Source organism: Homarus americanus, unplaced genomic scaffold (genome assembly GCF_018991925.1).
Source record: "Homarus americanus isolate GMGI-L3 unplaced genomic scaffold, GMGI_Hamer_2.0 scaffold11022, whole genome shotgun sequence".
Classification (NCBI taxonomy): Eukaryota; Metazoa; Arthropoda; class Malacostraca; order Decapoda; family Nephropidae; genus Homarus; species Homarus americanus.
In genome coordinates this window covers 5,053,136-5,074,987 of record NW_024737068.1, presented here as the reverse complement: position 1 = coordinate 5,074,987, position 21,852 = coordinate 5,053,136, and the positions used below count along the sequence as shown (strand labels likewise).

General features: G+C 43.2%; 1 protein-coding gene across 1 annotated transcript; it reads right to left on the bottom strand.

Moving 5' to 3' along the window:
* Window positions 1-13,130: 13,130 nt before the first annotated feature.
* Window positions 13,131-19,483, bottom strand: LOC121873060 (aspartate and serine-rich protein-like). The gene is made up of 2 exons (XM_042376375.1): window positions 19,410-19,483; window positions 13,131-13,647 (listed from the first exon to the last, which is right to left on the bottom strand). Exons 1-2 carry the CDS (start codon window positions 19,481-19,483, stop codon window positions 13,131-13,133), a joined length of 591 nt encoding a protein of 196 aa, XP_042232309.1.
* Between the last annotated feature and the right edge of the window lie 2,369 nt (window positions 19,484-21,852).

The following is a 21,852-nucleotide window of genomic DNA, read 5'->3' as shown; positions in this document are numbered from 1 at the left end:
TCGGGTACAGTGTGAGGGACAGTGTCGGTGCAGTAGTAAGAGAGAGGTGAGTATCAACACCATCAAGAGACACACACACTGGGGTAATCAAAGTCAACAGGCGGCTCGAGTAGCATGAAGCAGCCAGGTGTGGGGTGATGAAGTAATTGTCACCAGGTAGAGCTGTCGAGGGGCGATAACACACAGTCCACCACCTGTCCCTCACACCTCATTAACAGGTGAATGTTATCGTGATACCCAGTCTGTTGGTCAATCAGTTAGCCAGTCTGTTAGCCAGTCAGTCAGCCAGTCTACACATACATTATAGAATATTTTGAGCAGTTCTCTAGGTTTTTTTTTTTATTCGTTGTTTACTCTTGCTAAAGGAACGCGCACGCACACACACACACACACACACACACACACACACACACACACAGTTTGAGGCAAAGACTGAGTGTGGGGAGCAGCTATGAGGTGAATAATAACAAGGAACACGTAGAGATGTTTTGTGCTGAGTAGGTAAATATTGTAGGCGAGATTATTGACCACCAGAGTCCGTGTGTGTGTGTGTGTGTGTGTGTGTGTGTGTGTGTCCCTCAATCTGCTCTGCCTGATGATATTTTCTACAACTTGACAACTGGAATTCAACTTACTTAATATAATAACTGAATTTCTGGTATTTCAAAGGTTACAGGTCATCATTAAAGATAATTACAGTTATCCCTCCATATAATCCGAATTACCACTTGATTCTTGGTAAAAAAAAAATTCCTCACGATCCAAATAAAGCGACTTCATATTTCACTTCTACTTACGGTTTCCAAGCTAAGAACTAAGTAACCATGGAAACGTCAAATTATCCAGATATTTAAAGACTTGAATATAATTAAATCAACAAGGAACACCATTGCTACGCTGAAGAATCCATGGCGTGATATAGTCCCTGCGTATCCCCGGGTCATGACAACTCAGCCCCTCACAACCTTTTATTGATATGACTCTTTGGCCCTGGGTTATGTTTGGGGCTGGCGACACGCTTACGGTTAAACTTGCCGCCACTTTGATGTTCTGAGCTGACAATTACTCTCTCTCTCTCTCTCTCTCTCTCTCTCTCTCCTCCCTTTCTCTCTCTCTCTCTCTCTTCCTCCCTCAGTTCCTCTTCCTCTCTTCCCCTCTGCCTCTCAGCTCATTAACTTCATTATCATTTGTAAAACTTTTCAAAGAGAAGTTCTCCCTGTGAGTTCTTGACGGAAACATATTTTTGGAAAGATGTAAATTCTGTGCAACGAGCCTTACACTCCTTCAGGGGATTAAGATAAAGAGAATAGTGAGTGAAAGACGTGACTCCCTTATCGTCCAGTTGACAAAAAAGGTTAATCGTTATATTTCTTACTACTACAAAATTCACACGAAGGAAATTCAAAATGGAAATAGGATTAGAAAATTAATAAGATGTAAATAATACCTTTCAGATATATTTTATTTAACGTGAAATACTTGATGTTCAATACAAAGTGATTCAATTTGCATACCTAATGAAGTTTCAATGTATGTTTCCAAGGTATTATTGTACCTGGTGGAGGCAGGTATTGTCTGCCTGGTGATATACTGTACAGCTGCCTCCAGGATAAAGGTACCACACTATATTACTACAGTTACTCCACTACAAGACTACAGTTACTTCACTCTACAACTACAATTACTTCACTACAATACTATAGTTACTATACTATATCACTACAATTATTACAAAACTACAGCTAATATTGGCAACACACACACACACACACACACAAACACACACGTGGAAACCAAATGGATAAATTATACCAACACCACCACGCAAGCTCACCACCACTTCTTCCCCGAGAAGTCCGTCAGATCTCACCCAGCTGACTTGCCCTGGATCACACCTCGGATCAAAAGACTTATGCAACAGAGAGACAGAGCCTTTCATCTCAATGACCACATCCGCTACAGGTCACTTCGCAACAGAGTCATCCGCGAAATACGCACTGCAAAGAAGTCCCACTACCCAACCAAATTACAACACCTGAAGCAGACCAACATCAGTCAATGGTATGGTAAGCTTAAAGAACTCTGCGGACTAAACAATATGACACACCCCCTCCCCTTCCTTAGCCATCTCACTAATGTTGACGCAGCTGAGCAAACAAACAACCATTTCGCTACTATATGCCAGACGCTCCCACGGCTTGACACAACCACTCTCCCTGCTTACCTACCAGCCCCCCTTCCCACTGACTTAGTAGAAGAATTTGACGTAGCAAAACGCCTGGACAAACTAAAATTAAAACGCTCTACCACCCCCATTGACCTACCAATGAAACTATTCAAGGAGTTCTCCCCGGAGCTTGCTAAACCCATCTGCTCCATCATCAATGCTTCTCTCAGTCAAGCCAGATGCCCAGCTGACTGGAAGACCTCTTATGTATCACCAGTGCCCAAGTCGACCAGCCCACAATCCTTAAATCAGCTACGACCTATTGCAATCACCCCAATACCCAGCCTAATCTGTGAAAGTTTTGTGTTTGACTGGGCTTATGCTGATATTGCAGGAGTCGTAGACCCTCAGCAATTTGGCAACATGAAAACTTCCTCCACCACTCACTGTCTTGTCAGCTTTCTCGATTACATATACCGCCATCTCGAGAAACGAAAAACGTCTGTAGCTGTCGCCTTCATTGATTTCACTAAAGCATTCGACCTAGTCGACCACAATATAATCATAAACAAAGCTATTGACCTCGGGCTTCGGAGAAGTCTCATACCATGGCTTACAGACTTCCTCAGTGACCGACGCCAAGCTGTACGCTTCCGAGGGGCTGTCTCCACCTTTCAGTCACTCACCTGTGGCGTCCCCCAAGGCACCAAGATGGGACCACTCTGCTTCCTTATGCTCATCAATGATGCCCTAAGAGAAACCCCTGCTCGCTGGAAATATGTCGACGACTCCACCATTGGGATCAGCGTCAACAATTCTGCTCCCAACTATACCGCCCTCCAGGATTTATTGAACAGTCTCCAAAACTGGGCCACCAACAACCATGTCACCATCAACCATACCAAGACCATGGTTATGCACATCAACCTCTCCTCCGACATTGTCCCACCTCCTTCCATTTCCCTTGGTCCGAACACACTCCAGGTTGTAGATTCCACGAAGCTCCTCGGCGTCACCATAGACAACAAACTAAATTGGAAACCACACGTCAGTGAAGTTGTCAAAAATCCTCCAGTTTCCGTCTCCACCTCCTCCGCCGACTCAAGTCCCTCGGAGTTCCTGCACACGAGCTCCTCAGTGTATACACAACATTCATACTTCCCAAGCTCACCTATGCCTCCCCCACCTGGTCTTCCTCCCTAAATGCCACACAACGTAAACACCTAGAAAAAGTGCAAAAGAGGGCATGCAAGATTATTCTCTCCCCTTCCTACTCCACATATCAAGAAGCGCTCAACACACTGACCCTTTCGACTCTCACTGACCATCACCACGGCCTCATCTGCAAATTTGGTAAGAAGCTTCTACACCATCCCCGACACCGGCCCCTACTACCACCTGAGATCCCCTGTCCGAGAATTGCTGTTCGACACCACAACCGCATCCAGCCCATACGTGCACGAACTGATCGCTATAAGAACAGCCCAGTCCCAACCATTGTAAAAATTATCAATAACATGTAATAAATCAGTGTATTCACTCCCAGTAAACACTGCTCCCTACACTGTCACTATGTTGAAATGAACTGTAGTTTGAGCTGATCCCTATCTAAGTTATTATATGTCTTATTTGTGTCACTTGTATATTATTTGTAATTCGTAACCCATTCCCCAAATATGTAACTGTATATTTTCAGCCTTCTGGCTGCCAAGCTCTTTCAATAAACCGTTAATTATTATTATTATTATTATTACACACACCAGCCTGGTCGTCGTCTCTCAACTCCACCCAACAACGTCAGCTAGAGAAGGTACAGAAAAGGGCCTGCAGAATCATGCTCGGCGCAGAATACTCCGGCTACACCAACGCTCTCTCCACCCTGGAAATGCCATCCCTCAGTGACCTCCACCACCAAGCACTGGAAAGGTTTGGCCGTGGACTACTGCACCACCCTCGCCATCGCCACCTGCAGCCCCCCACCCAACTTGCGCAGTCCGCCACTACAACAAAATTCAGCCCATAAGAGCCCGCACCGATAGATATAAGAACAGCACCATCCCATCTATTGTTAAAATAATAAACAACTCCTGATTTATGTACTGTACAGCCCTGTAAATGTATTCAATGCATATTATATCATTATGTCTAAATCAAATGAAAGTCTATATATTTTCAGCCACCGGCTGCAACTTTATTAATAAACCGTTTATTATTATTATTATTATTATTATTATTATTATTATTACACACACACACACACGCACGCACGCCGAATAAAATGTTCCCCTCTACCTAGGTCGAGGGTAACAAGGGACTGGTGGCAACATCCTGTGGGCTCTCGTGACTCTCATACTGAACATCTCTTTTCGTGAGTTTGGGTCAGCCACACCCCCCACACTACAGTTACTCAAGGATGGTACTATACTTCATCCCTCACCCCACCCCCCTACCTTCCACCCCTTCCCCCACCAACCACCAACCCCCTCAACACCCCATCCCCTACCCCCACCCTCTACCACCCATCCCCCACCGCCCATCCCCACCCACCACCCACTCACACCCACCTGTGCTAGCATTCACACCACCTGAACCACAGCCGAGATACATAGAGACTTGAGAATAAAACCCATCAACCAGCAGCTGCACTCCTTGGCAAAAGAAAGAACGTTAAGAGCAAATACTCCTTCAAAGAGTCCCACCAGACAACGACAACAACCATACATGGTTCCCAAAAAGTTGGCAAATCTTAAAATGTCCATTACCACCCCCGATCTATACGGCCAGGCAATAGACAACCTCTCTAGACCAGCATCCGCCAGTAGGGTCGGCGGAATACGAAATAAGGCCCTCAAAACACCCATATATGGGATAGAGTAGGCTGTCTAGTGCCTGTGTCGACAGACAATAACTAACCCATGACACAACCCTAACACACTATTAGTTTAGCTAACCCACGACAAGGCGGTCAGCCCGCCTCCTCATACCTCCTCCTAAATTTCTCCAATTTCGGAACTATAACTTCCTTCCTCCATCTCTAGTCTTCTTTCACCCTCTTTCTCTGTACAAAAAAAAAACTATAGCTCTGATGGGCATTCTTTATCCAACTCTATATTTTTTTCAGGGTATTTCTCTCTCCAGGTTTTTTCATTATATTGTTTGTCATTATCATTACTTCTGGTTAATCATTTTGTTCTTTCCCGGGCCGGTGGAAGTTGTTTGGACTTACTTCCTAGCCCCCATTAGCCCCTGTTCACCTAGCAGTAAAGTAGGTACCTGGTGTAAGTCGAAAGTTGCGAATTCGTATTCAAGGAAAGTTGTTGGAGCTTCCAATAACTTGATGACATAAACCACTGACTCTTCAGGCTTCTACGCCCTTGACTCTTCAGGCTTCTACGCCCTTAACTCATGAGACATAAAGGCAAGCATGAACTTAGCATGCTTCCCTGTTGGGCGCTGTAAACGCTTCTGCGCTTCACCTTACACAAGGATGTAGGGGAGTGCCCAATAAATAAATAAAAAAAAAAATTGTTCTTTTGTAACTTATTCTAATTTTATTATTTGTGTATTCCTCTTCCTCCTTTTTACACCTTTTTCTCTTCTGTTTATTTATTGTCATATCCTTCCTTCCTCAGTCTCACCCGTGTGATCATTGTTATTCCAAGTCAGTAAGAAACTCCGTCACGCGCGCCACTAACATCTGTGTCAAGGTCTGTGTTACATTTGTGTTTCTTTATTTTGTCCAAGCTCTCTGTCGCAGTATTTTTTCTCTCGGTTCTATTGTTTTGGCGAGATATTTTGGATTTTTAAAGATGTGCTGCCGTATATATAGAGAGCGTTACTCCCTCAAGCGTAAGATACCATATAACAATTTTACTTTTATTGTTGACGTCATTTCTGGGGTCTCGTGATTGGCTATTGTACTTTCGTCGTCGTCAGCGCCGTAATTACGTTAAGGTTTAATGGTAAGGAAAAATATATGAGAGTTAGACAATACACGAGTACATTTCTCCCATTTCTGAGGTGCTCTTTATCATATAACTAATCTAAACCGAAACACGTTGGTTTTACTCCCTTTTTCTGTACAATCTCAGACTTTCCATAGCAGCAGACGGCACCACCAATACTGAGATCGGAAAACAATTCTAACCAGGAAAATAGTAGCGAAGTGAAAGGAAAAGTAAGCGAAAATTGCGTTTATGTAAGGAACAGAAAAGCAAAGGTTTATCTAATTATAAATAGCAGTGAATAGCGTTTGATTGGTGCTCCAGCCACGAATATTTGATAAATTTAGTTTTTTTTTTTGGGGGGGGGGGGGGGGTTGGGTGGTTAGGTTAGGTTAGGTTAAGTTTGGTTAGGTTAGGTTAGGTTAGGTTAGGTTAGGTTAGGTTAGGTTAGGTTAGGTCATCAGAACTTGGGTAAGAGCGTCATGGTTTAGCTGGCTAGTCCAATATAAACTTTTCTCTTGTGTAAGTTACTGTGGGCGGCGGTGGGGACCATAAGCGTAGTGTTTTGTTGACTTTACGTGGGTGAGGGTGGTGAGCGGAGTGCTGGTGTGGTGAATGGTGATGACCTGATGTCTTGCCCTTTCCTGTGTTGGTGCTGACATCCCCGAGTGCCTTATTGCTGACCAAGTGTCTTATTGCTGATATCCCCAAGTGTCTTATTGCTGACATCTCCGAGTGCCTTAGTGCTGACATCTCCGAGTGCTGTTGACTTATTGCTTCCGTTATATACGAGTTGCTTGTGTCATCAGCAGTATACACACACACACACACACACAGGTAGAGACTGACTGGTAGTTATACGCACCGACCTCGTTAAACACTAGAGTGTTTGTTATATACACACAGACAATTATGCAGTATATGTTATTTATACACATACAACTTAACAGTATAAAGTAATTATACACACATAACTATACGGAATAATTGATTAAGAATATTATAAATTTACTTATGAAACCCATCATAATAATAATAATAATAATAATAATAATAATAATAATAATAATAATAATACCTAACGAAATGCATTAATGTTAAGTCTTTATGAAATTACACTACACTACCCTACATTACTTTAGTGTGCCTGGGAACCTTCAGTGTTTAATAATGGCTTCCTATAATAGCCAGGATTATAGCCATTGGAGTTATTCACCCGGGAATGAATTATAGAATAAGCGTTTTCATTAAGGTGGGCAGAGAACCCCAATTGAGGAGGGTCGCCCGGTCGTAATTTCACCACTTATCATGTAGAGTGGGTAATAAGGCGATCTCAGGGAAGGGGAGGGTTAAGGGTTGTCCAAAGGGGTAGATTAGAGGGGCAAAGGGAAGAGGAAATATATGGGGAAATGAGGGGTTGGTGGTATAGTGTCTGGGGAGGAGGGTTGGTGTAGGGAATAGCGTATGTGAAGGAGGGGTAGAGGGAGTATAGCGTATGTGAAGGAGGGGTAGAGGGAGTATAGCGTATGTGAAGGAGGGGTAATAGTGAAAGGAGTAGGAACTAATGACCCTTAGGACAGGAAGCGAGTATTGTATCCACTCGTTCATAGCACCCAGATGTATCTTATTTCACTCGTGTAACTCGTTATATGATGGATGAGTGTGTGTGTTGGTCCATCAGGTGGAGGGAGAATGTTCTTCCGTTCACCATCCACTCGGTCTGAAAATTATGTCTGTGTTATTGATCGCCATCAGTCGACCCCCACCATAACACTCTTGTGAGAACGTCATGAGAAATGTTATTAAAATCAAGTGTGGCGCTGAGAACACTTTATGGCAACACATGCTAGTAGTCTTAGAGTCGCTCATAAGACAACACTATTATTACATGTTCATCACAACACTACAACACCAGCTGGCCACACTACACCACCAACTGACCATACTACACTTCCACCTGGCCACAATACACCACTACCTGGCCACAATTCACATCCACCTGGCCACAATACACCACAACCTGGCCACAATACACCACTACCTGGCCACAATTCACATCCAGCTGGCCACAATACACCACTACCTGGCCACAATACACCACCACCTGGCCACACACAGCACAGCACATACTCAAGGGCACCAAGACCCTCCCAGACACATTAACTGGCGCCTGGGTGCACCAAGGACCTCCCTCACACTGCTTGTTCTTGGAGGCGGCTCTTGTGAGTGTGTTGACATCTCGGAGACGAAGCTGATAGTGTGATGACTGCAAATGACCCTCCTTAATTATGTTTTCACCTGGATGACGCTGAGGTGAAAACACGTGGTAATGTTTATTGTTTACGAGCTGCGTTTTGCTTGTTTCATGAGTCTCATTCCTTGTTGATTGTGATGCTGGTGGTGTTTTGATTGTTGTTTCTGATATTGTTTATTTGTCTGGAGATTCATACGTACACACACACACACACACACACGCGTCACAAATTTCTTCTTGTTACTCTCCTTGTCTACCTGCCTTGTTCTCCCTCCCACTCCCTCTGTCCTGCTAGTCTCCCTGTCTACCTGCCTTGTTCTCCCTCCCACTCCCTCTGCCCTGCTAGTCTCCCTGTCTACCTGCCTTGTTCTCCCTCCCACTCCCTCTGTCCTACTAGTCTCCCTGTCTCATGTTACCACTTCAAAAATTTTTCCTCAACTCTCTTTCTCTTTACATTTTTCTTTAATTTTTTTTTGCTTAATCTCTCTTACCATTTCAGTTTTCTTTATTCTCACATTTCTCAACACTTCTCACCTCTTTCACCTCTCTTACATCCTCTTACTTTACTTCTCATCACTTTCACTATCTCTCTTACACCTGTTTCTCTCTCAGCTTTTATTATGTCACGGTTGAATTCTGTTTATTCCCTTCTGCTCATAAATTTCGTTGTTGTTATTGTTCTTCTTCTTCTTGTCTCTGGAAAGTAAGTTTTAAGAGGTTGATCTAGCTTGTTGATATTTGTGTCTTATCTTAAGTGAGTCAGATACATTCTCGCATCAGCAGATAAGAGGAAACTTTAACGTAGGAACCTGTGAGAATCCGTCTTTGTGTCGTAGCTTAAGTGTGTGTGTGTGTGGGTGTGTGTGTGTGTGGCAGGTAGATGTCAAGCACGCTGGTTTTCGGTTATCTCTCTCTCTCTCTCTCTCTCTCTCTCTCTCTCTCTCTCCTTCCAGGTCGAGTGCACTGTGTGTCTTCCAGTAATTTCGCATGGAATATTTTTGCGCGTGGTGAAGGGAACGCATTATTCATCTTGTTGCTGTGGTCCAATATTTTATCTCGCGTGGAGGAGAGAATTCAGTAATGTCACAGTTTTTGACCTCGGGGGGGATTGAAATTTTTTCGTCTCTTTAGGAAAGTCTTGGATGGTGTACTAGTATGTGAGGAGATATAGTATTTTCTTGTGAGTGTCAGTTGCCTAGTTACAGTTTGGATTTTATAATAAATTCATAATAAAAAAAACTTCAGAGATTTACAAAGATTATAAGTTTATTTTTTAATGCAGTTTTATCGTGTTAGGATTTTTTTTATCAAGGTCAATCTGTTGTAAAATTAGATAATAAGATGTAATGAAATCCATCTTAATGTATATTGGCTAGGCGCTGGTGCCGATACTGCCACTGACAAACACTTCACTTCAGTTTTAAGTTCAGAAAAAAAACTCTGGATGAAGGAAATTTGGCCATAGCTTTTTGGGGGTGGAGTTTGTGAGTGTCTTGGGTGCATCTGCCAAGGGACTTCTCAAACCCTTGGTGAGGTGACGGTAAGAGAGAGAGAGAGGAAGAGAGAGAGAGAGCCGAGTTAATAACATACACCCCTGGGGTTAGTAACAAAAAACACCTGAATTAAGGACAGGTAAACATTTTCCTCCTTCTACATACTTTTTACCCTACAGTCTCCAACCTCAGTCCCAGTTGTTCGTCACAGCAACAACGGAAGCTGTAACAGAAGTCTGAGATAGTGTCCACAAGTTGAAATAGAAGTGTCAACAGCAGCCTACTGGTCTGTTCTCTGACTTGTAAATGTTGACAGAAATTATAAAATGATTCACTGGCGGAAATAATTTAGAATTGTTTTTACCCGTGTATGATAATGTTTTTACTCGTGTATGATAATGCATTTATCCCATGTATGATAATGCCTTCACCCATAAAATTTATCTATTATTTATTACAGTCTCTTTTCACTTTCCCATCATAAAAAAAGAAATTGAATTTATCTACAGTTTCTGCATATAATGTGAGATTAGCATTGCTTCTTCAGTAAATAAGTTAACGCAGGTGAAAGGGGTGTGGGAGGAGGAGGGTTGAAGGGGTCGAATGACTATACCTTTGAGGGTGTAAGGTTGTACTCCAGTTGGTACTTGAGTCTGTATGGAAGGAATCGTCACACTACAGCACATATCCCCTAGTTCAGGTAGAAGTATGAGTACTATACTTGAGCGAGAGTACGAATGAGTTTTACAAGTACAGTACACATTTATGAATACGAATAATTAGGCAAGGGTATGATTACTAGTACTCGCGATTTAACATATGTATGAGTCTTTTGAGGCAGGAGGTACGAGAACAAATTGAAGTGCGAGTATTTGAGGAAGAGTACAAGTATCGGTGTATACATGAATGCGAGTACTTGAACTACGAGTATGAGTACACAAAGTGGTACGCGAGTAAGAGATGCGATTACTGAATCTTTGAAATTGAGTTAAGTGTGCCATCGGTGTTTTGGTGTCACTGTTCCTGGTGGCATTGTTCCTGGTGGCACTGTTCCTGGTGTTAATGTTCCTGGTGTCACTGTTCCTGGTGTCACTGTTCCTGGTGTCATTGATCCTGGTGTCACTGATCCTGGTGGCACTGTTCCTGGTGTCACTGTTCCTGGTGTCACTGTTCCTGGTGTCACTGTTCCTGGTGTCACTGTTCCTGGTGGCACTGTTCCTGGTCTCACTGTTCCTGGTGGCACTGTTCCTGGTGTCAATGTTCCTGGTGTCACTGTTCTTGGTGTCACTGTTCCTGGTGTCACTGTTCCTGGTGTCACTGTTCTTGGTGTCCTGTTCCTGTGTCCTGTTCTTGGTGTCACTGTTCTTGGTGTCACTGTTCCTGGTGGCACTGTTCCTGGTCTCACACTGTTCCTGGTGGCACTGTTCCTGGTGTCAATGTTCCTGGTGTAACTGTTCTTGGTGTCACTGTTCCCGGTGTCACTGTTCCTGGTGTCACTGTTCTTGGTGTCACTGTTCTGGTGTCACTGTTCTTGGTGTCACTGTTCCTGAGTAGCACTGTTCCTGGTGGCTCTGTTCGTTGGTGTTAATGTTTCTGGTGGCAATGTTCCTGATGGCATGGCATTGTTCTGTTCCTGTTCATTGTGGCATTGTTCCTGGTGTCACTGTTCCTGGTGTCACTGTTCCTGGTGGAACTATTCTGATAGCACTGTTTCTGGTGACACTGTTCCTGGTGTCACTATTCCTGGTGTGTTCACTGTTCTGTTCCTGGTGGCACTTTCCTGATGGCACTGTTCCTGGTGTCACTGTCCTGATCACTGTTCACTGTTCCTGATGGCACTGTTCCTGGTGTCACTGTTCTGATGGCACTGTTCTGATGGCACTGTTCTGATGGCATTGTTCCTGATGGCACTGTTCCTGGTGTCACTGTTCCTGGTGTCACTGTTCCTGATGGCACTGTTTCTGATGGCACTGTTCCTGATGGCATTGTTCCTGATGGCACTGTTCCTGGTGTCACTGTTCTGGTGGCACTGTTCTGATGGCACTGTTCCTGGTGTCACTGTTCTTGGTGCCACTGTTGCTGGTGCCACTGTTCCTGGTGTCACTGTTCCTGATGGCAGTGTTCCTGGTGTGTTCCTGGTGGCACTGTTCTCACTGATCACTGTTCTGATGGCATTATTCCTGGTGGCACTGTTCCTGGTGGCACTGTTCCTGATGGCACTGTTCCCGATGGCATTGTTCCTGGTGGCACTGTTCCTGGTGTCACTGTTCCTGGTGTCACTGTTCTGATGGCACTGTTCCTGATGGCACTGTTCTGATGGCATTGTTCCTGGTGTCACTGTTCCTGGTGTCACTGTTCCTTGTGTCACTGATCCTGGTATCACTGTTCCTGTCACTGTGCCTGGTGTCACTGTTCCTGTGTCACTGATCCTGGTATCACTGTTCCTGGTGTCACTGTTCCTTGTGTCCCTGGTATCACTGTTCTGGTGTCACTGTTCCTTGTGTCACTGATCCTGGTATCACTGTTCCTGGTGTCATTGTTCCTGTTCCTGTGTGTCACTGTTCTGGTGTCATTGTTCCTGGTGTCACTGTTCCTGGTGTCACTGTTCCTGGTGTCATTGTTCCTGGTGTCACTGTTCCTTGTGTCACTGATCCTGGTATCACTGTTCCTGGTGTCACTGTTCCTGGTCCCTGGTGTCACTGTTCCTGTGTCACTGTTCCTGTCACCTGGTTCACTGGTGTCATGTGTTCCTGGTGTCACTGTTCCCTGTGTCTGGGGTATCACTGTTCCTGGTGTCACTGTTCCTTGTGTCACTGATCCTGGTATCACTGTTCCTGGTGTCACTGTTCCTGTTCATTGTTCCTGGTGTCACTGTTCCTGGTGTCACTGTTCTTGGTGTCACTGTTCCTGGTGTCATTGTTCCTGGTGTCACTGTTCCTGGTGTCACTGTTCCACTGTTCCTGTGTCACTGATCCTGGTATCACTGTTCCTGTGTGTCACTGATCCTGTTATCACTGTTCCTGGTGTCACTGTTCCTATCATCACTGTTCCTGGGTGTCACTGTGTCATTGTTCCTGGTGTCACTGTTCCTGGTGTCATGTTCAGGTGTCACTGTTCCTGGTGTCATTGTTCCTGGTGTCACTGTTCCTGGTGTCACTGTTCTTGGTGTCACTGTTCTGGTGTCACTGATCCTGGTATCACTGTTCCTGGTGTCACTGTTCCTTGTGTCACTGATCCTGGTATCACTGTTCCTGTGTCACTGTGTCCTTGTGTCACTGATCCTGGTATCCTGTTCCTGGTGTCATTGTTCCTGGTGTCATTGTTCCTGGTGTCACTGTTCCTGGTGTCACTGTTCTTGGTTCACTGTTCCTGGTGTCACTGTTCCTGGTGTCACTGTTTCCTGTTCCTGTGTCACTGTTCCTGGTGTCACTGTTCCTGGTGTCACTGTTCCTGGTGTCACTCCTGGTGTCACTGTTCCTTGTGTCACTGATCCTGGTATCACTGTTCCTGGTGTCATTGTTCCTGGTGTCACTGTTCCTGGTGTCACTGTTCCTGGTGTCACTGTTCTTGGTGTCACTGTTTCTGGTGTCACTGTTCCTGGTGTCACTGTTCCCGGTGTCACTGTTCTTGGTGTCACTGTTCCTGGTGTCATTGTTCCTGGTGTCACTGTTCCTGGTGTCATTGTTCCTTGTGTCACTGATCCTGTCACTGTTCCTGGTGTCATTGTTCCTGGTGTCACTGTTCCTTGTGTCACTGTTCCTGGTGTCATTGTTCCTGGTGTCACTGTTCCTGGGTCACTGTTCCCCATTGTCACTGTTCCTGGTGTCACTGTTCTTGGTGTACTGTTTCTGGTGTCATTGTTCCTGGTGTCACTGTTTGTGTCACTGTTCCTGGTGTCACTGTTCCTGTTCAAAGACAAAGACAGAAAACACTTCACTTGGTGGCTATTGACTCGACTACAGTGGGTGAAAAATAACACTACATAACCAAGGCTTCCGTTTCTATGTCCATTATAACCATGTCCTTTTACTCCCAGTATGTCCAAGTGTCCTATGTCCAACACCGGCTCACGGACCAACAGACACACTCCACCCCACCCACACCGGTCTGGAATGTCATAACCAAATTCTTAGCATAGAAGGTTTAATATTGTTGGATATTTTCTGAGGAAATAACAAAATAAATGGTTGGGGAGTCGGACCATTCTCTCTCTCTCTCTCTCTCTCTCTCTCTCTCTCTCTCTCTCTCTCTCTCTCTCTCTCTCTCTCTCTCTCTCTCTCTCTCTCTCACTATTTTTACCTCATTAACTCTGTCCCAATATATGTTATCTTTTCATCTGTTTGTGATTGAGTTTGTTTATTAATTTATATGACAACTGCCTTGTACAACATAACTGGGGTCACACACACACACACAAACACACACACACACACACAGGGTAACACACACACACACACACACAGGGTAACACACACACACACACATAAGAACATACGAACATAAGAATAGAGAAGCTGCGGGCCTATTGGCCCATACTGGAGCAGTCCGTTTACACCCAACCCCTATTGCTCATATAAGCATCCAACCTATGTTTGAAGCAATTCAGCGTATTCGAGTTAATGATGATGTTGTTAACTTGTTCCATTCATCCACTACTCCATTTCCAAACCAGTGTTTACTATTTCGCCTAAATCTAAATTTGTCTAATTTAAAACCATTGTTAGGAGTTCGCTCCTGGGTAGATAATTGGAAGTACCTTTGTAATGTCCTTTGTTTAGCCCTGCCTTCCCTTATACACCTCTATCAGGTCGCCCTCGCTCTACGTCTCTCAAGAGAGTGCAAATTAGATGCTTCCGCCTGTCTCTATACTCAAGGTTCCCTAATGCCCCGGATTAGTCTTGTCATTCTCCTCTGAATTCTTTCCAAGGATTTCTATATCCATTCTGTGTCTGGTGACTGAGAACTGAACTAAATAATCCAGGTGTGGTCTCTCACAAGGTATAAGATACAGTTTAGGATGACTCAGCTGGTCTTGTAACTAACACTTTCCTTTGTATGAATCAATGCTTTATTAGCCTTGTTCACGAGCAAAAACGCATTGTTTACTTGACGGGTTCCTACTTATCATTATTCCTAAATCTCTCTAGCAGTCGGATTTCTCTATGGCATCGTTGTTCATCTAGTATCTGGTTTCCCTGTTTTACATCTCCTATACTGAGTACTTTACATTTTAGCCGACGTTGAATTTCATCTGCCATTTTCCAGACCATTCGAAAATTTGTTTAGATCTTCCTGTAGTTTTGCGAGGTCTCGTCAGATTTGATAACCGTCTATTTTAGTGTCATCCGGCAAATTTACTTATGTTGCTGTCTATACGATATCTATGTCGTTTATGTATATAATAAATAATGGTCCAAGTACTGAGCCTTGGGGAACTCCACTTGTGGCATTGCTCCAATAGGACTTAGTGCCGTTAATGCTCACTTTTCCTTTTCCTGTCCTGTAACCCGCCTAATCCATTTAAGGATGTCACCTTTGATGCCATGAGCTCTACCTTTCTAGTTAGTCTTTCGTGGGGACTCTGTCGAAGCTTTACTAAAAGTCGAGATATACCTATCATAGTGTGCCCTCGTCCACTGATTCGAAAACTGATGAAAAAAGAATGTTAATAGATTGAATTGGGCAAAACGTCAAAAAGCTTGCTGAAGCCATGCTGGGAATCATTGATCAATCGATTGCTTCTCCAGGTGATTTCGAATAGAGTTTGAAATGATTGCTTCCAGTAATTTGCCTACTATTGATGTTAGACTGATTGGGCGGTAGTTAGAGGATAGTGATCTATCCCCTTCTTGAAAATCGGTATTAAATTCGCTATCCTCCAGGATTCTGGTACTACACCTGTTTTAAGGACATATTTCAGCTTAACTGCTAAGGGCATACTAAGCTCTTCCTTACATTCCTTTAATACTCTGGCAAATATCTCATCGGGACCAGGTGACTTATTAGGCTTTAGTTTGTCTATTTGTACCATGAATTTACTAGTCACTACTATCTCACTTAATTTGTTTTATTCACTATCTCTGAATAGAGTCGATTTTTATAAATATTATCATGTTTAAGTGCGATTGGTGAAAACTGGCAGAAAAATATTTATTCAAATTGTGCTCATTTTCATTGTTATCAGTGAGCTGCGAAGATCTCCGTATTGGTCCCAATCTTTTCTCATTTTAGTTTGATACATTTTAGAATCAGCACAGGGTTTGTCTTCGCCTCCTTGCTATCCTTACCTCATTATTCCTCTTGCTTTTCCTTATCTCGGTTTTAACCACCACTGCGCCAATACCCTATAATAGTCGGTGAATTTCGCCACGATTTATCCTTCTATATAGCCTTCTTTGGCCAGCCAGTGTTCTTTAAATAATTATTTATACATTTAGGGTCATTTGTTGTCTGGTCTGAGTTTTTTTGTATGGTATGTTTACTGCCTTTCACGCATTAAAGTAACTCACTATTTAAATTGTCATGGAACTAAAGCAATCTCAGATCTCGTTATCAGGTCTGTGTCATCTGTCAGGTTCATGGCCATGTGACTACCCTCTCTCCTTGCCTCTTTAAACTGTCCAAAGTTTGCCCTTCTGAAATCTGGTACTTTGGTGGAATTTTCCTTCGTCTGCCTGAAAATCTAACTGAATCAATTTCTTTGTGATAAGCTGTTTACAGCTAGTTCCTACCTCGACATTGCTAATAGGTTTTCTCTACTGTTCGACAGAACTAAATCCAGTATATTATTACCCCGTGTGGGTTCGGTTATATGTTGACTTAGGAAACAGTCCTGGATCGTCTCGAGAAAATCCTCTGATTCTGAGTTACCCGTAAGGACAGTCCAATCTATTTGGCCAAGGTTAAAGTCGCCTACTATACAGACTTTGTTGTGTATGGAAGCCCTGCGCATTTCATCCCAGATAAGTCGCTCATTGACGCTATCAAGATTGGGGGGTCTATATATTACCCCTGTGATTAATTTTTCCCGACCGTTGCTTAATTCTATCCAAATTGTTTCTGTATTCCTCTCAGTTTTTATTTCCTTATTTATTTCACACTTCAGATTATCCCTAACATAGATTGCTACTCCGCCTCCTTTCCTGGTCTGCCTATCGGTATGGAACAGTTTGTAACCCGCAATTTGGTATTCGACTGGTAATTCACGTGTGTCTAGGTTGATCCATGTTTCAGTGAATGCAATTATATCGATTTCTTCGGTACATACCAAGGCCTTAATATCATCCATTTTGTTTCTCATACTTCTACTGTTCGCGTAGTATACATTTAAGTTAGTCGTGTTCTGAGTCCTCCCCTTACCGCGTTTAGTTTTAAACTCCCTGTCTAATTTAGTTTTGTCATCATTCCTAACACTATTTCCCTGTAATCTTTCGCCTTGTTTACCCTCTCCCACTGCAGTCTCCTCCACCCCCGTGCCCATATGTTCTCTTAGCAGTTTAAAGACACACACACACACATATCCTTGGCCACCGAAGGGTCAAGAAGTACCTGGCGCAGCTCTAGCAGCAGCCAGGTCAATTGTTATGTTGGCCATACCAACCCCCTCCCCTGAACCCCTCCTCTCCACCCGAACATCGACAAGTTCTCGCCAGAAGTTACTATTTCATTTAGGAAAGGAATGAAACCAGTGTTGAATAGTGGTGAACAGTGCTTAGGTCAGTGAAAAACAACTCAACAGCTGAGTGGTACCCAAGTTAACCTTCACACAGTGAGGTCCCAGGCAACCCAATGATAACTGCCCCTGAGACTCAACAACACCAGCTTTGTGTTAATTCGTCCACGATAAGGAGGCCTGGAACCACACCTCACTCACTTGAGTGAGTGAGTTGCTACAGCATCATGTGAAGTTCCTCATAACACCATCTGTGAGGGAATTACTACACCACGTGAGGCCCCTCATAACACCATCTGTGAGGGAATTACTACACCACGTGAGGCCCCTCATAACACCATCTGTGAGGGAATTACTACACCACATCAGGCCCCTCATAACACCATCTGTGAGGGAATTACCACAGAGATATCAACATAATCCCGTCAAAAGTGACAATTTTGTTCCGGAAAAAGGTGGGATCGGTGTTGAACAGTGATGAACAGTGCTTAGGCCAGTGAATTCAGCACTAGACAGTACCAGTGAGAGCCGTGACCCACCAGTGAGACAGCACCCCTGATGGTGTTAATCAGTCCACCCTGAAGGAGCAGTGGGTCGGCCTTACACCTGACGACGAGATAACACAACATCACTTTGCAGAGAGTGAGGTACTGTGACATTACCCCCACACCATCCAGTGTCTCCATGACCACGGAGGTCCTTCATATCAACACTCGAGGACGAGTCGCTACACCACGTGAATACCACACCACTCGGTGTCTCCATGACTACATGAGGTCCTTCATTTCAACACCAGAGAACGAGTCACTACACCACGTGAACAGTACTCGGAAAATATGGCACCGGAAAAAATGGCACAGGAAAATATGGCACAATTTTCATACTCGGAAAAAATGGCACAACAAATTTCACTTCGAGCTCACGAACCACAAACGAGCTAACGAGCCTATGTTTGAAGCGTATTAGAGTTAATGATGATCCTTTGGTAACTTGTTTTATCACCTTTGTTTAGCAGACTTTCATTTATACACCTAGATCATATCGCCCCTCACTCTACGTCTCTCGAGGGAGTGCAGATGAAGATGCTTTAACATGTCTCTGTACTCAAGGTTCCTAATGTCCGGGGTTAGTCTTGTCATCCTTCTCTGAATTCTTTCAAGGGATTCTATATTCATTCTCTAGTACGGTGACCAGAACTGAACTGCGTAATCTAAGTGAGGTCTCACAAGCTTAAGATATAGTTTTAGGATGACCTCGCTAGTCTTGTAACTAACACTCATTCCTTTCAAAGCTTTCTTTACTTCCTCTACTACCAGGTTGGTTGGGCACAGCCACCCAACTATCTGGCATTCCATCCAGTGGATCCAAGCTGACCACGCTGTTGTATTATCTCACATTATCAAAGAATCTCGTGGTGAGCCACCCAGGAAGCGCCAAAAACTTGTTTACAAGAACCTCCAGACAAGGCTGAAGACCCTCTGCCAGGACCGCCAAACTGGTCGCAAGTCAGTCCAAGAGTTTCTGCAAGGCGCTGGCTATAACATTCGTTGGAAATCTTAAACAATTATATGCAATGTGACATTCTTAATTATGTAATTCATTTATGTACGAGTTTTCACTAACATATGGTAGAATGTTTTAGTTAAAGGTAATAAATGTTTTATGTTATGACGTTGATATAACTCTAAGTAAGTTTCAGTAACAAAAGTTATAAAATTTTAGTGAAAACATATCAATAAAAATTTATGTGCCAGTTTTTCCTAGTCTGATGATTATGCCTTTTTTTCCAGTGCCATATTTTCCTATTGCCATTTTTTCCTGTGCCATTTTTTCCTGCATTCCACGTGAACACCACACCACTCGGTGTCTCCATGACTACGTGAGGTCCTTAATGGCATTAGCCAAGGACGAGTTACTAGACCACGTGAACACCACACCACCTGGTGTCTCCATAACTACGTGTGGTCCTTCATGCCAACACCTATGGAGGAGTCACTACACCACGTGACCTACATGACCTCACACAGTATGGCAAGAGTCGAGCCCGGGCCATCATCTGTAAACTATAATAATTTGTATATTCAATTCATGTTCCTTTTCCTTTTAGTAATGAAAGCTTTTGTTAAGCGACCCACCCACCCCATGTCTTTGGATGTAATAAGTCTTTTTTTCTTATAATGTATATTTTCAGCCTTCGGGCTGCCGAACTTTTTTAATAAACCGTTAATTATTATTATTATAATTATTATTACACACACACACACACACACACACACACATTCTTTAAAAGACTTCTGCCACACGACTCACAACTCATCTTCTCTCACACAACTCAGTGTTATGAGAACCACGACCCACACGACTCACAACTCATCTTCTCTCACACAACTCAGTGTTATGAGAACCACGACCCACACGACTCACAACTCATCTTCTCTCACACAACTCAGTGTTATGAGAACCACGACCCACACGACTCACAACTTTCACTGTTGAAGCACTGCCACTACACGACTCACAATAGGCTCTGCAAAGTCAGTTTTGTTCCTGAATGACAGCGAAAGGTAGTGAAAGTGAGTAGACAGAGTGAGTTTTCTGTGGTCAAGACGGCGTAGTGAGAGTTTTAATATGGAGGGAGATGTTAACTGTCACTGTTAACATGGCCGTAGTTACTGTGTCACTTCTAGCATGGTAGAGATTGACTGTGCAAGTATTGACTGTATTAATAATAATTTGGAAAAGTTAGTGTATAATTGTTTTAAAAGGACTCTCAGAGGTCATTACTTCCAACAATGGGAATGACTGAGTGTGTTCGTGTTAGCTAAACATAAGTTACCTCTTGAACTTTACCCTCAGCAGTCAGTGAAGCTTCTCCCTATATCCTTCTCTCCATTATGTCTCTAACAAGCACCCACAACCCATTAACTGAAGTATTGGCCCTGAACTTGAAGAAAATGAGTTTAAAACATCAGGCAGACACGATTTAGTTGGTAAAGGACTTGACCACAAGCATTTCACCCGACTCAAGTAAACAAGGAAGGTGGACCTCACACTTTAAAGGCTCTAAAACATGTGCTGGTTGTTGAGTGGAACGAGGAGACGAGACTTCACCACCAAACTTGTCTCTGTTTACATCGTGTGATCTTCAGCTTTACCAAACATGATGATCAACCTCAGTAAACAAGTAAATAAGTCAGAACCAAGTATGATGAGACATAAAAATCCTTTAAAAGCATAACACAAATAACAAAAATAAGAAGACAAAACATAACGCTCTTCGCCTACCAGGGAAGAGCGTCTAAAAATTCCGTACTCCTTAACAAACAAAAAATATAAACTGCATCTTAAAAACAAAAATTTGTTACTTAATACTTAATACACAATAAAATCAAACTTGTGGAGGAATGTTTATTAAGTGTGTTAAGTGTGTCTTCCGTGGTGCTGTTTTGGTAATAGTATATTGGGTGTCTCCTTCTTTATTATAATTCTAGATGTAATATTTGTGATAACCTTGATTCTGGTGCATGACAGAGGCGATAGTGAAACCTAAGGACCAATCATAGCTGAGGTGTAAGATATAGTGAACCATCTGGACCAATCACAGCTAAAGTGCACGCTTATTTGGACACCAAAACTCAGCATGAGGAAGTGAGCAGCACAGCAGAAACTGGACTCCGACCTCTTCACCAACTTCTCGCCCACACAAAGAGCGAAGAAATTGGCCTGAAAAATGGGATTGCCACTCAGGAGGCGCCGCCGGTCCGTGGAGCAAGTTCACTTATATCTCTGAAGGAACCCAAATTTTAGGGTAAAACCGTACCAGAACGATAAAATGAGTTAGAAAAATAACGAATGAATTGATATTATATTAACTGTAAACAACATGTGATTGACCGTATGACCTCAATATAACATGAGGTGGTTTAGAGACATAACATAGTGTAATCGTGAAGGTAATAAACAGGGACTTTAAGCTTAACCCACTACGGAGAGGCTAGATGATTTTATTCAGCAGAGAGTGAACCCAGTACACAAGTGGTTGGTAGATTATCTCTCCCTTAAAGTGTAAGAGAAAGACGTAAGGTGATAGAGAGGCAGTGTTGTGTCAGGGAGCATTATCTGGGATGAACGGGAATAAGCCTACAGTAAGCAGTATGAAACATGGATGTAAAATGAATTGTCGATTTCAAAGGTCTGTAGGATGGACTATGTGTGAATAATCTAACCTAACTTAACCTAACCTAACCTAATCTAATCTAATTCATTCTTACCTAACCTAACCTAACCTAACTAAATAACTTTACATATAAAATAAATACTAT

Excerpts from the sequence above, each read along its gene's own strand:
- LOC121873060 (XM_042376375.1), bottom strand. The coding sequence starts at position 19,483 with ATGGAGACACCAGGTGGTGTGGTGTTCACGTGGTCTAGTAACTCGTCC. Across the intron at positions 13,648-19,409 it reads AATGCCATTAAGGACCTCAC|GAACAGTGACACCAGGAACA; the intron begins GTAGTCATGGAG and ends ACAGTGACCCAG.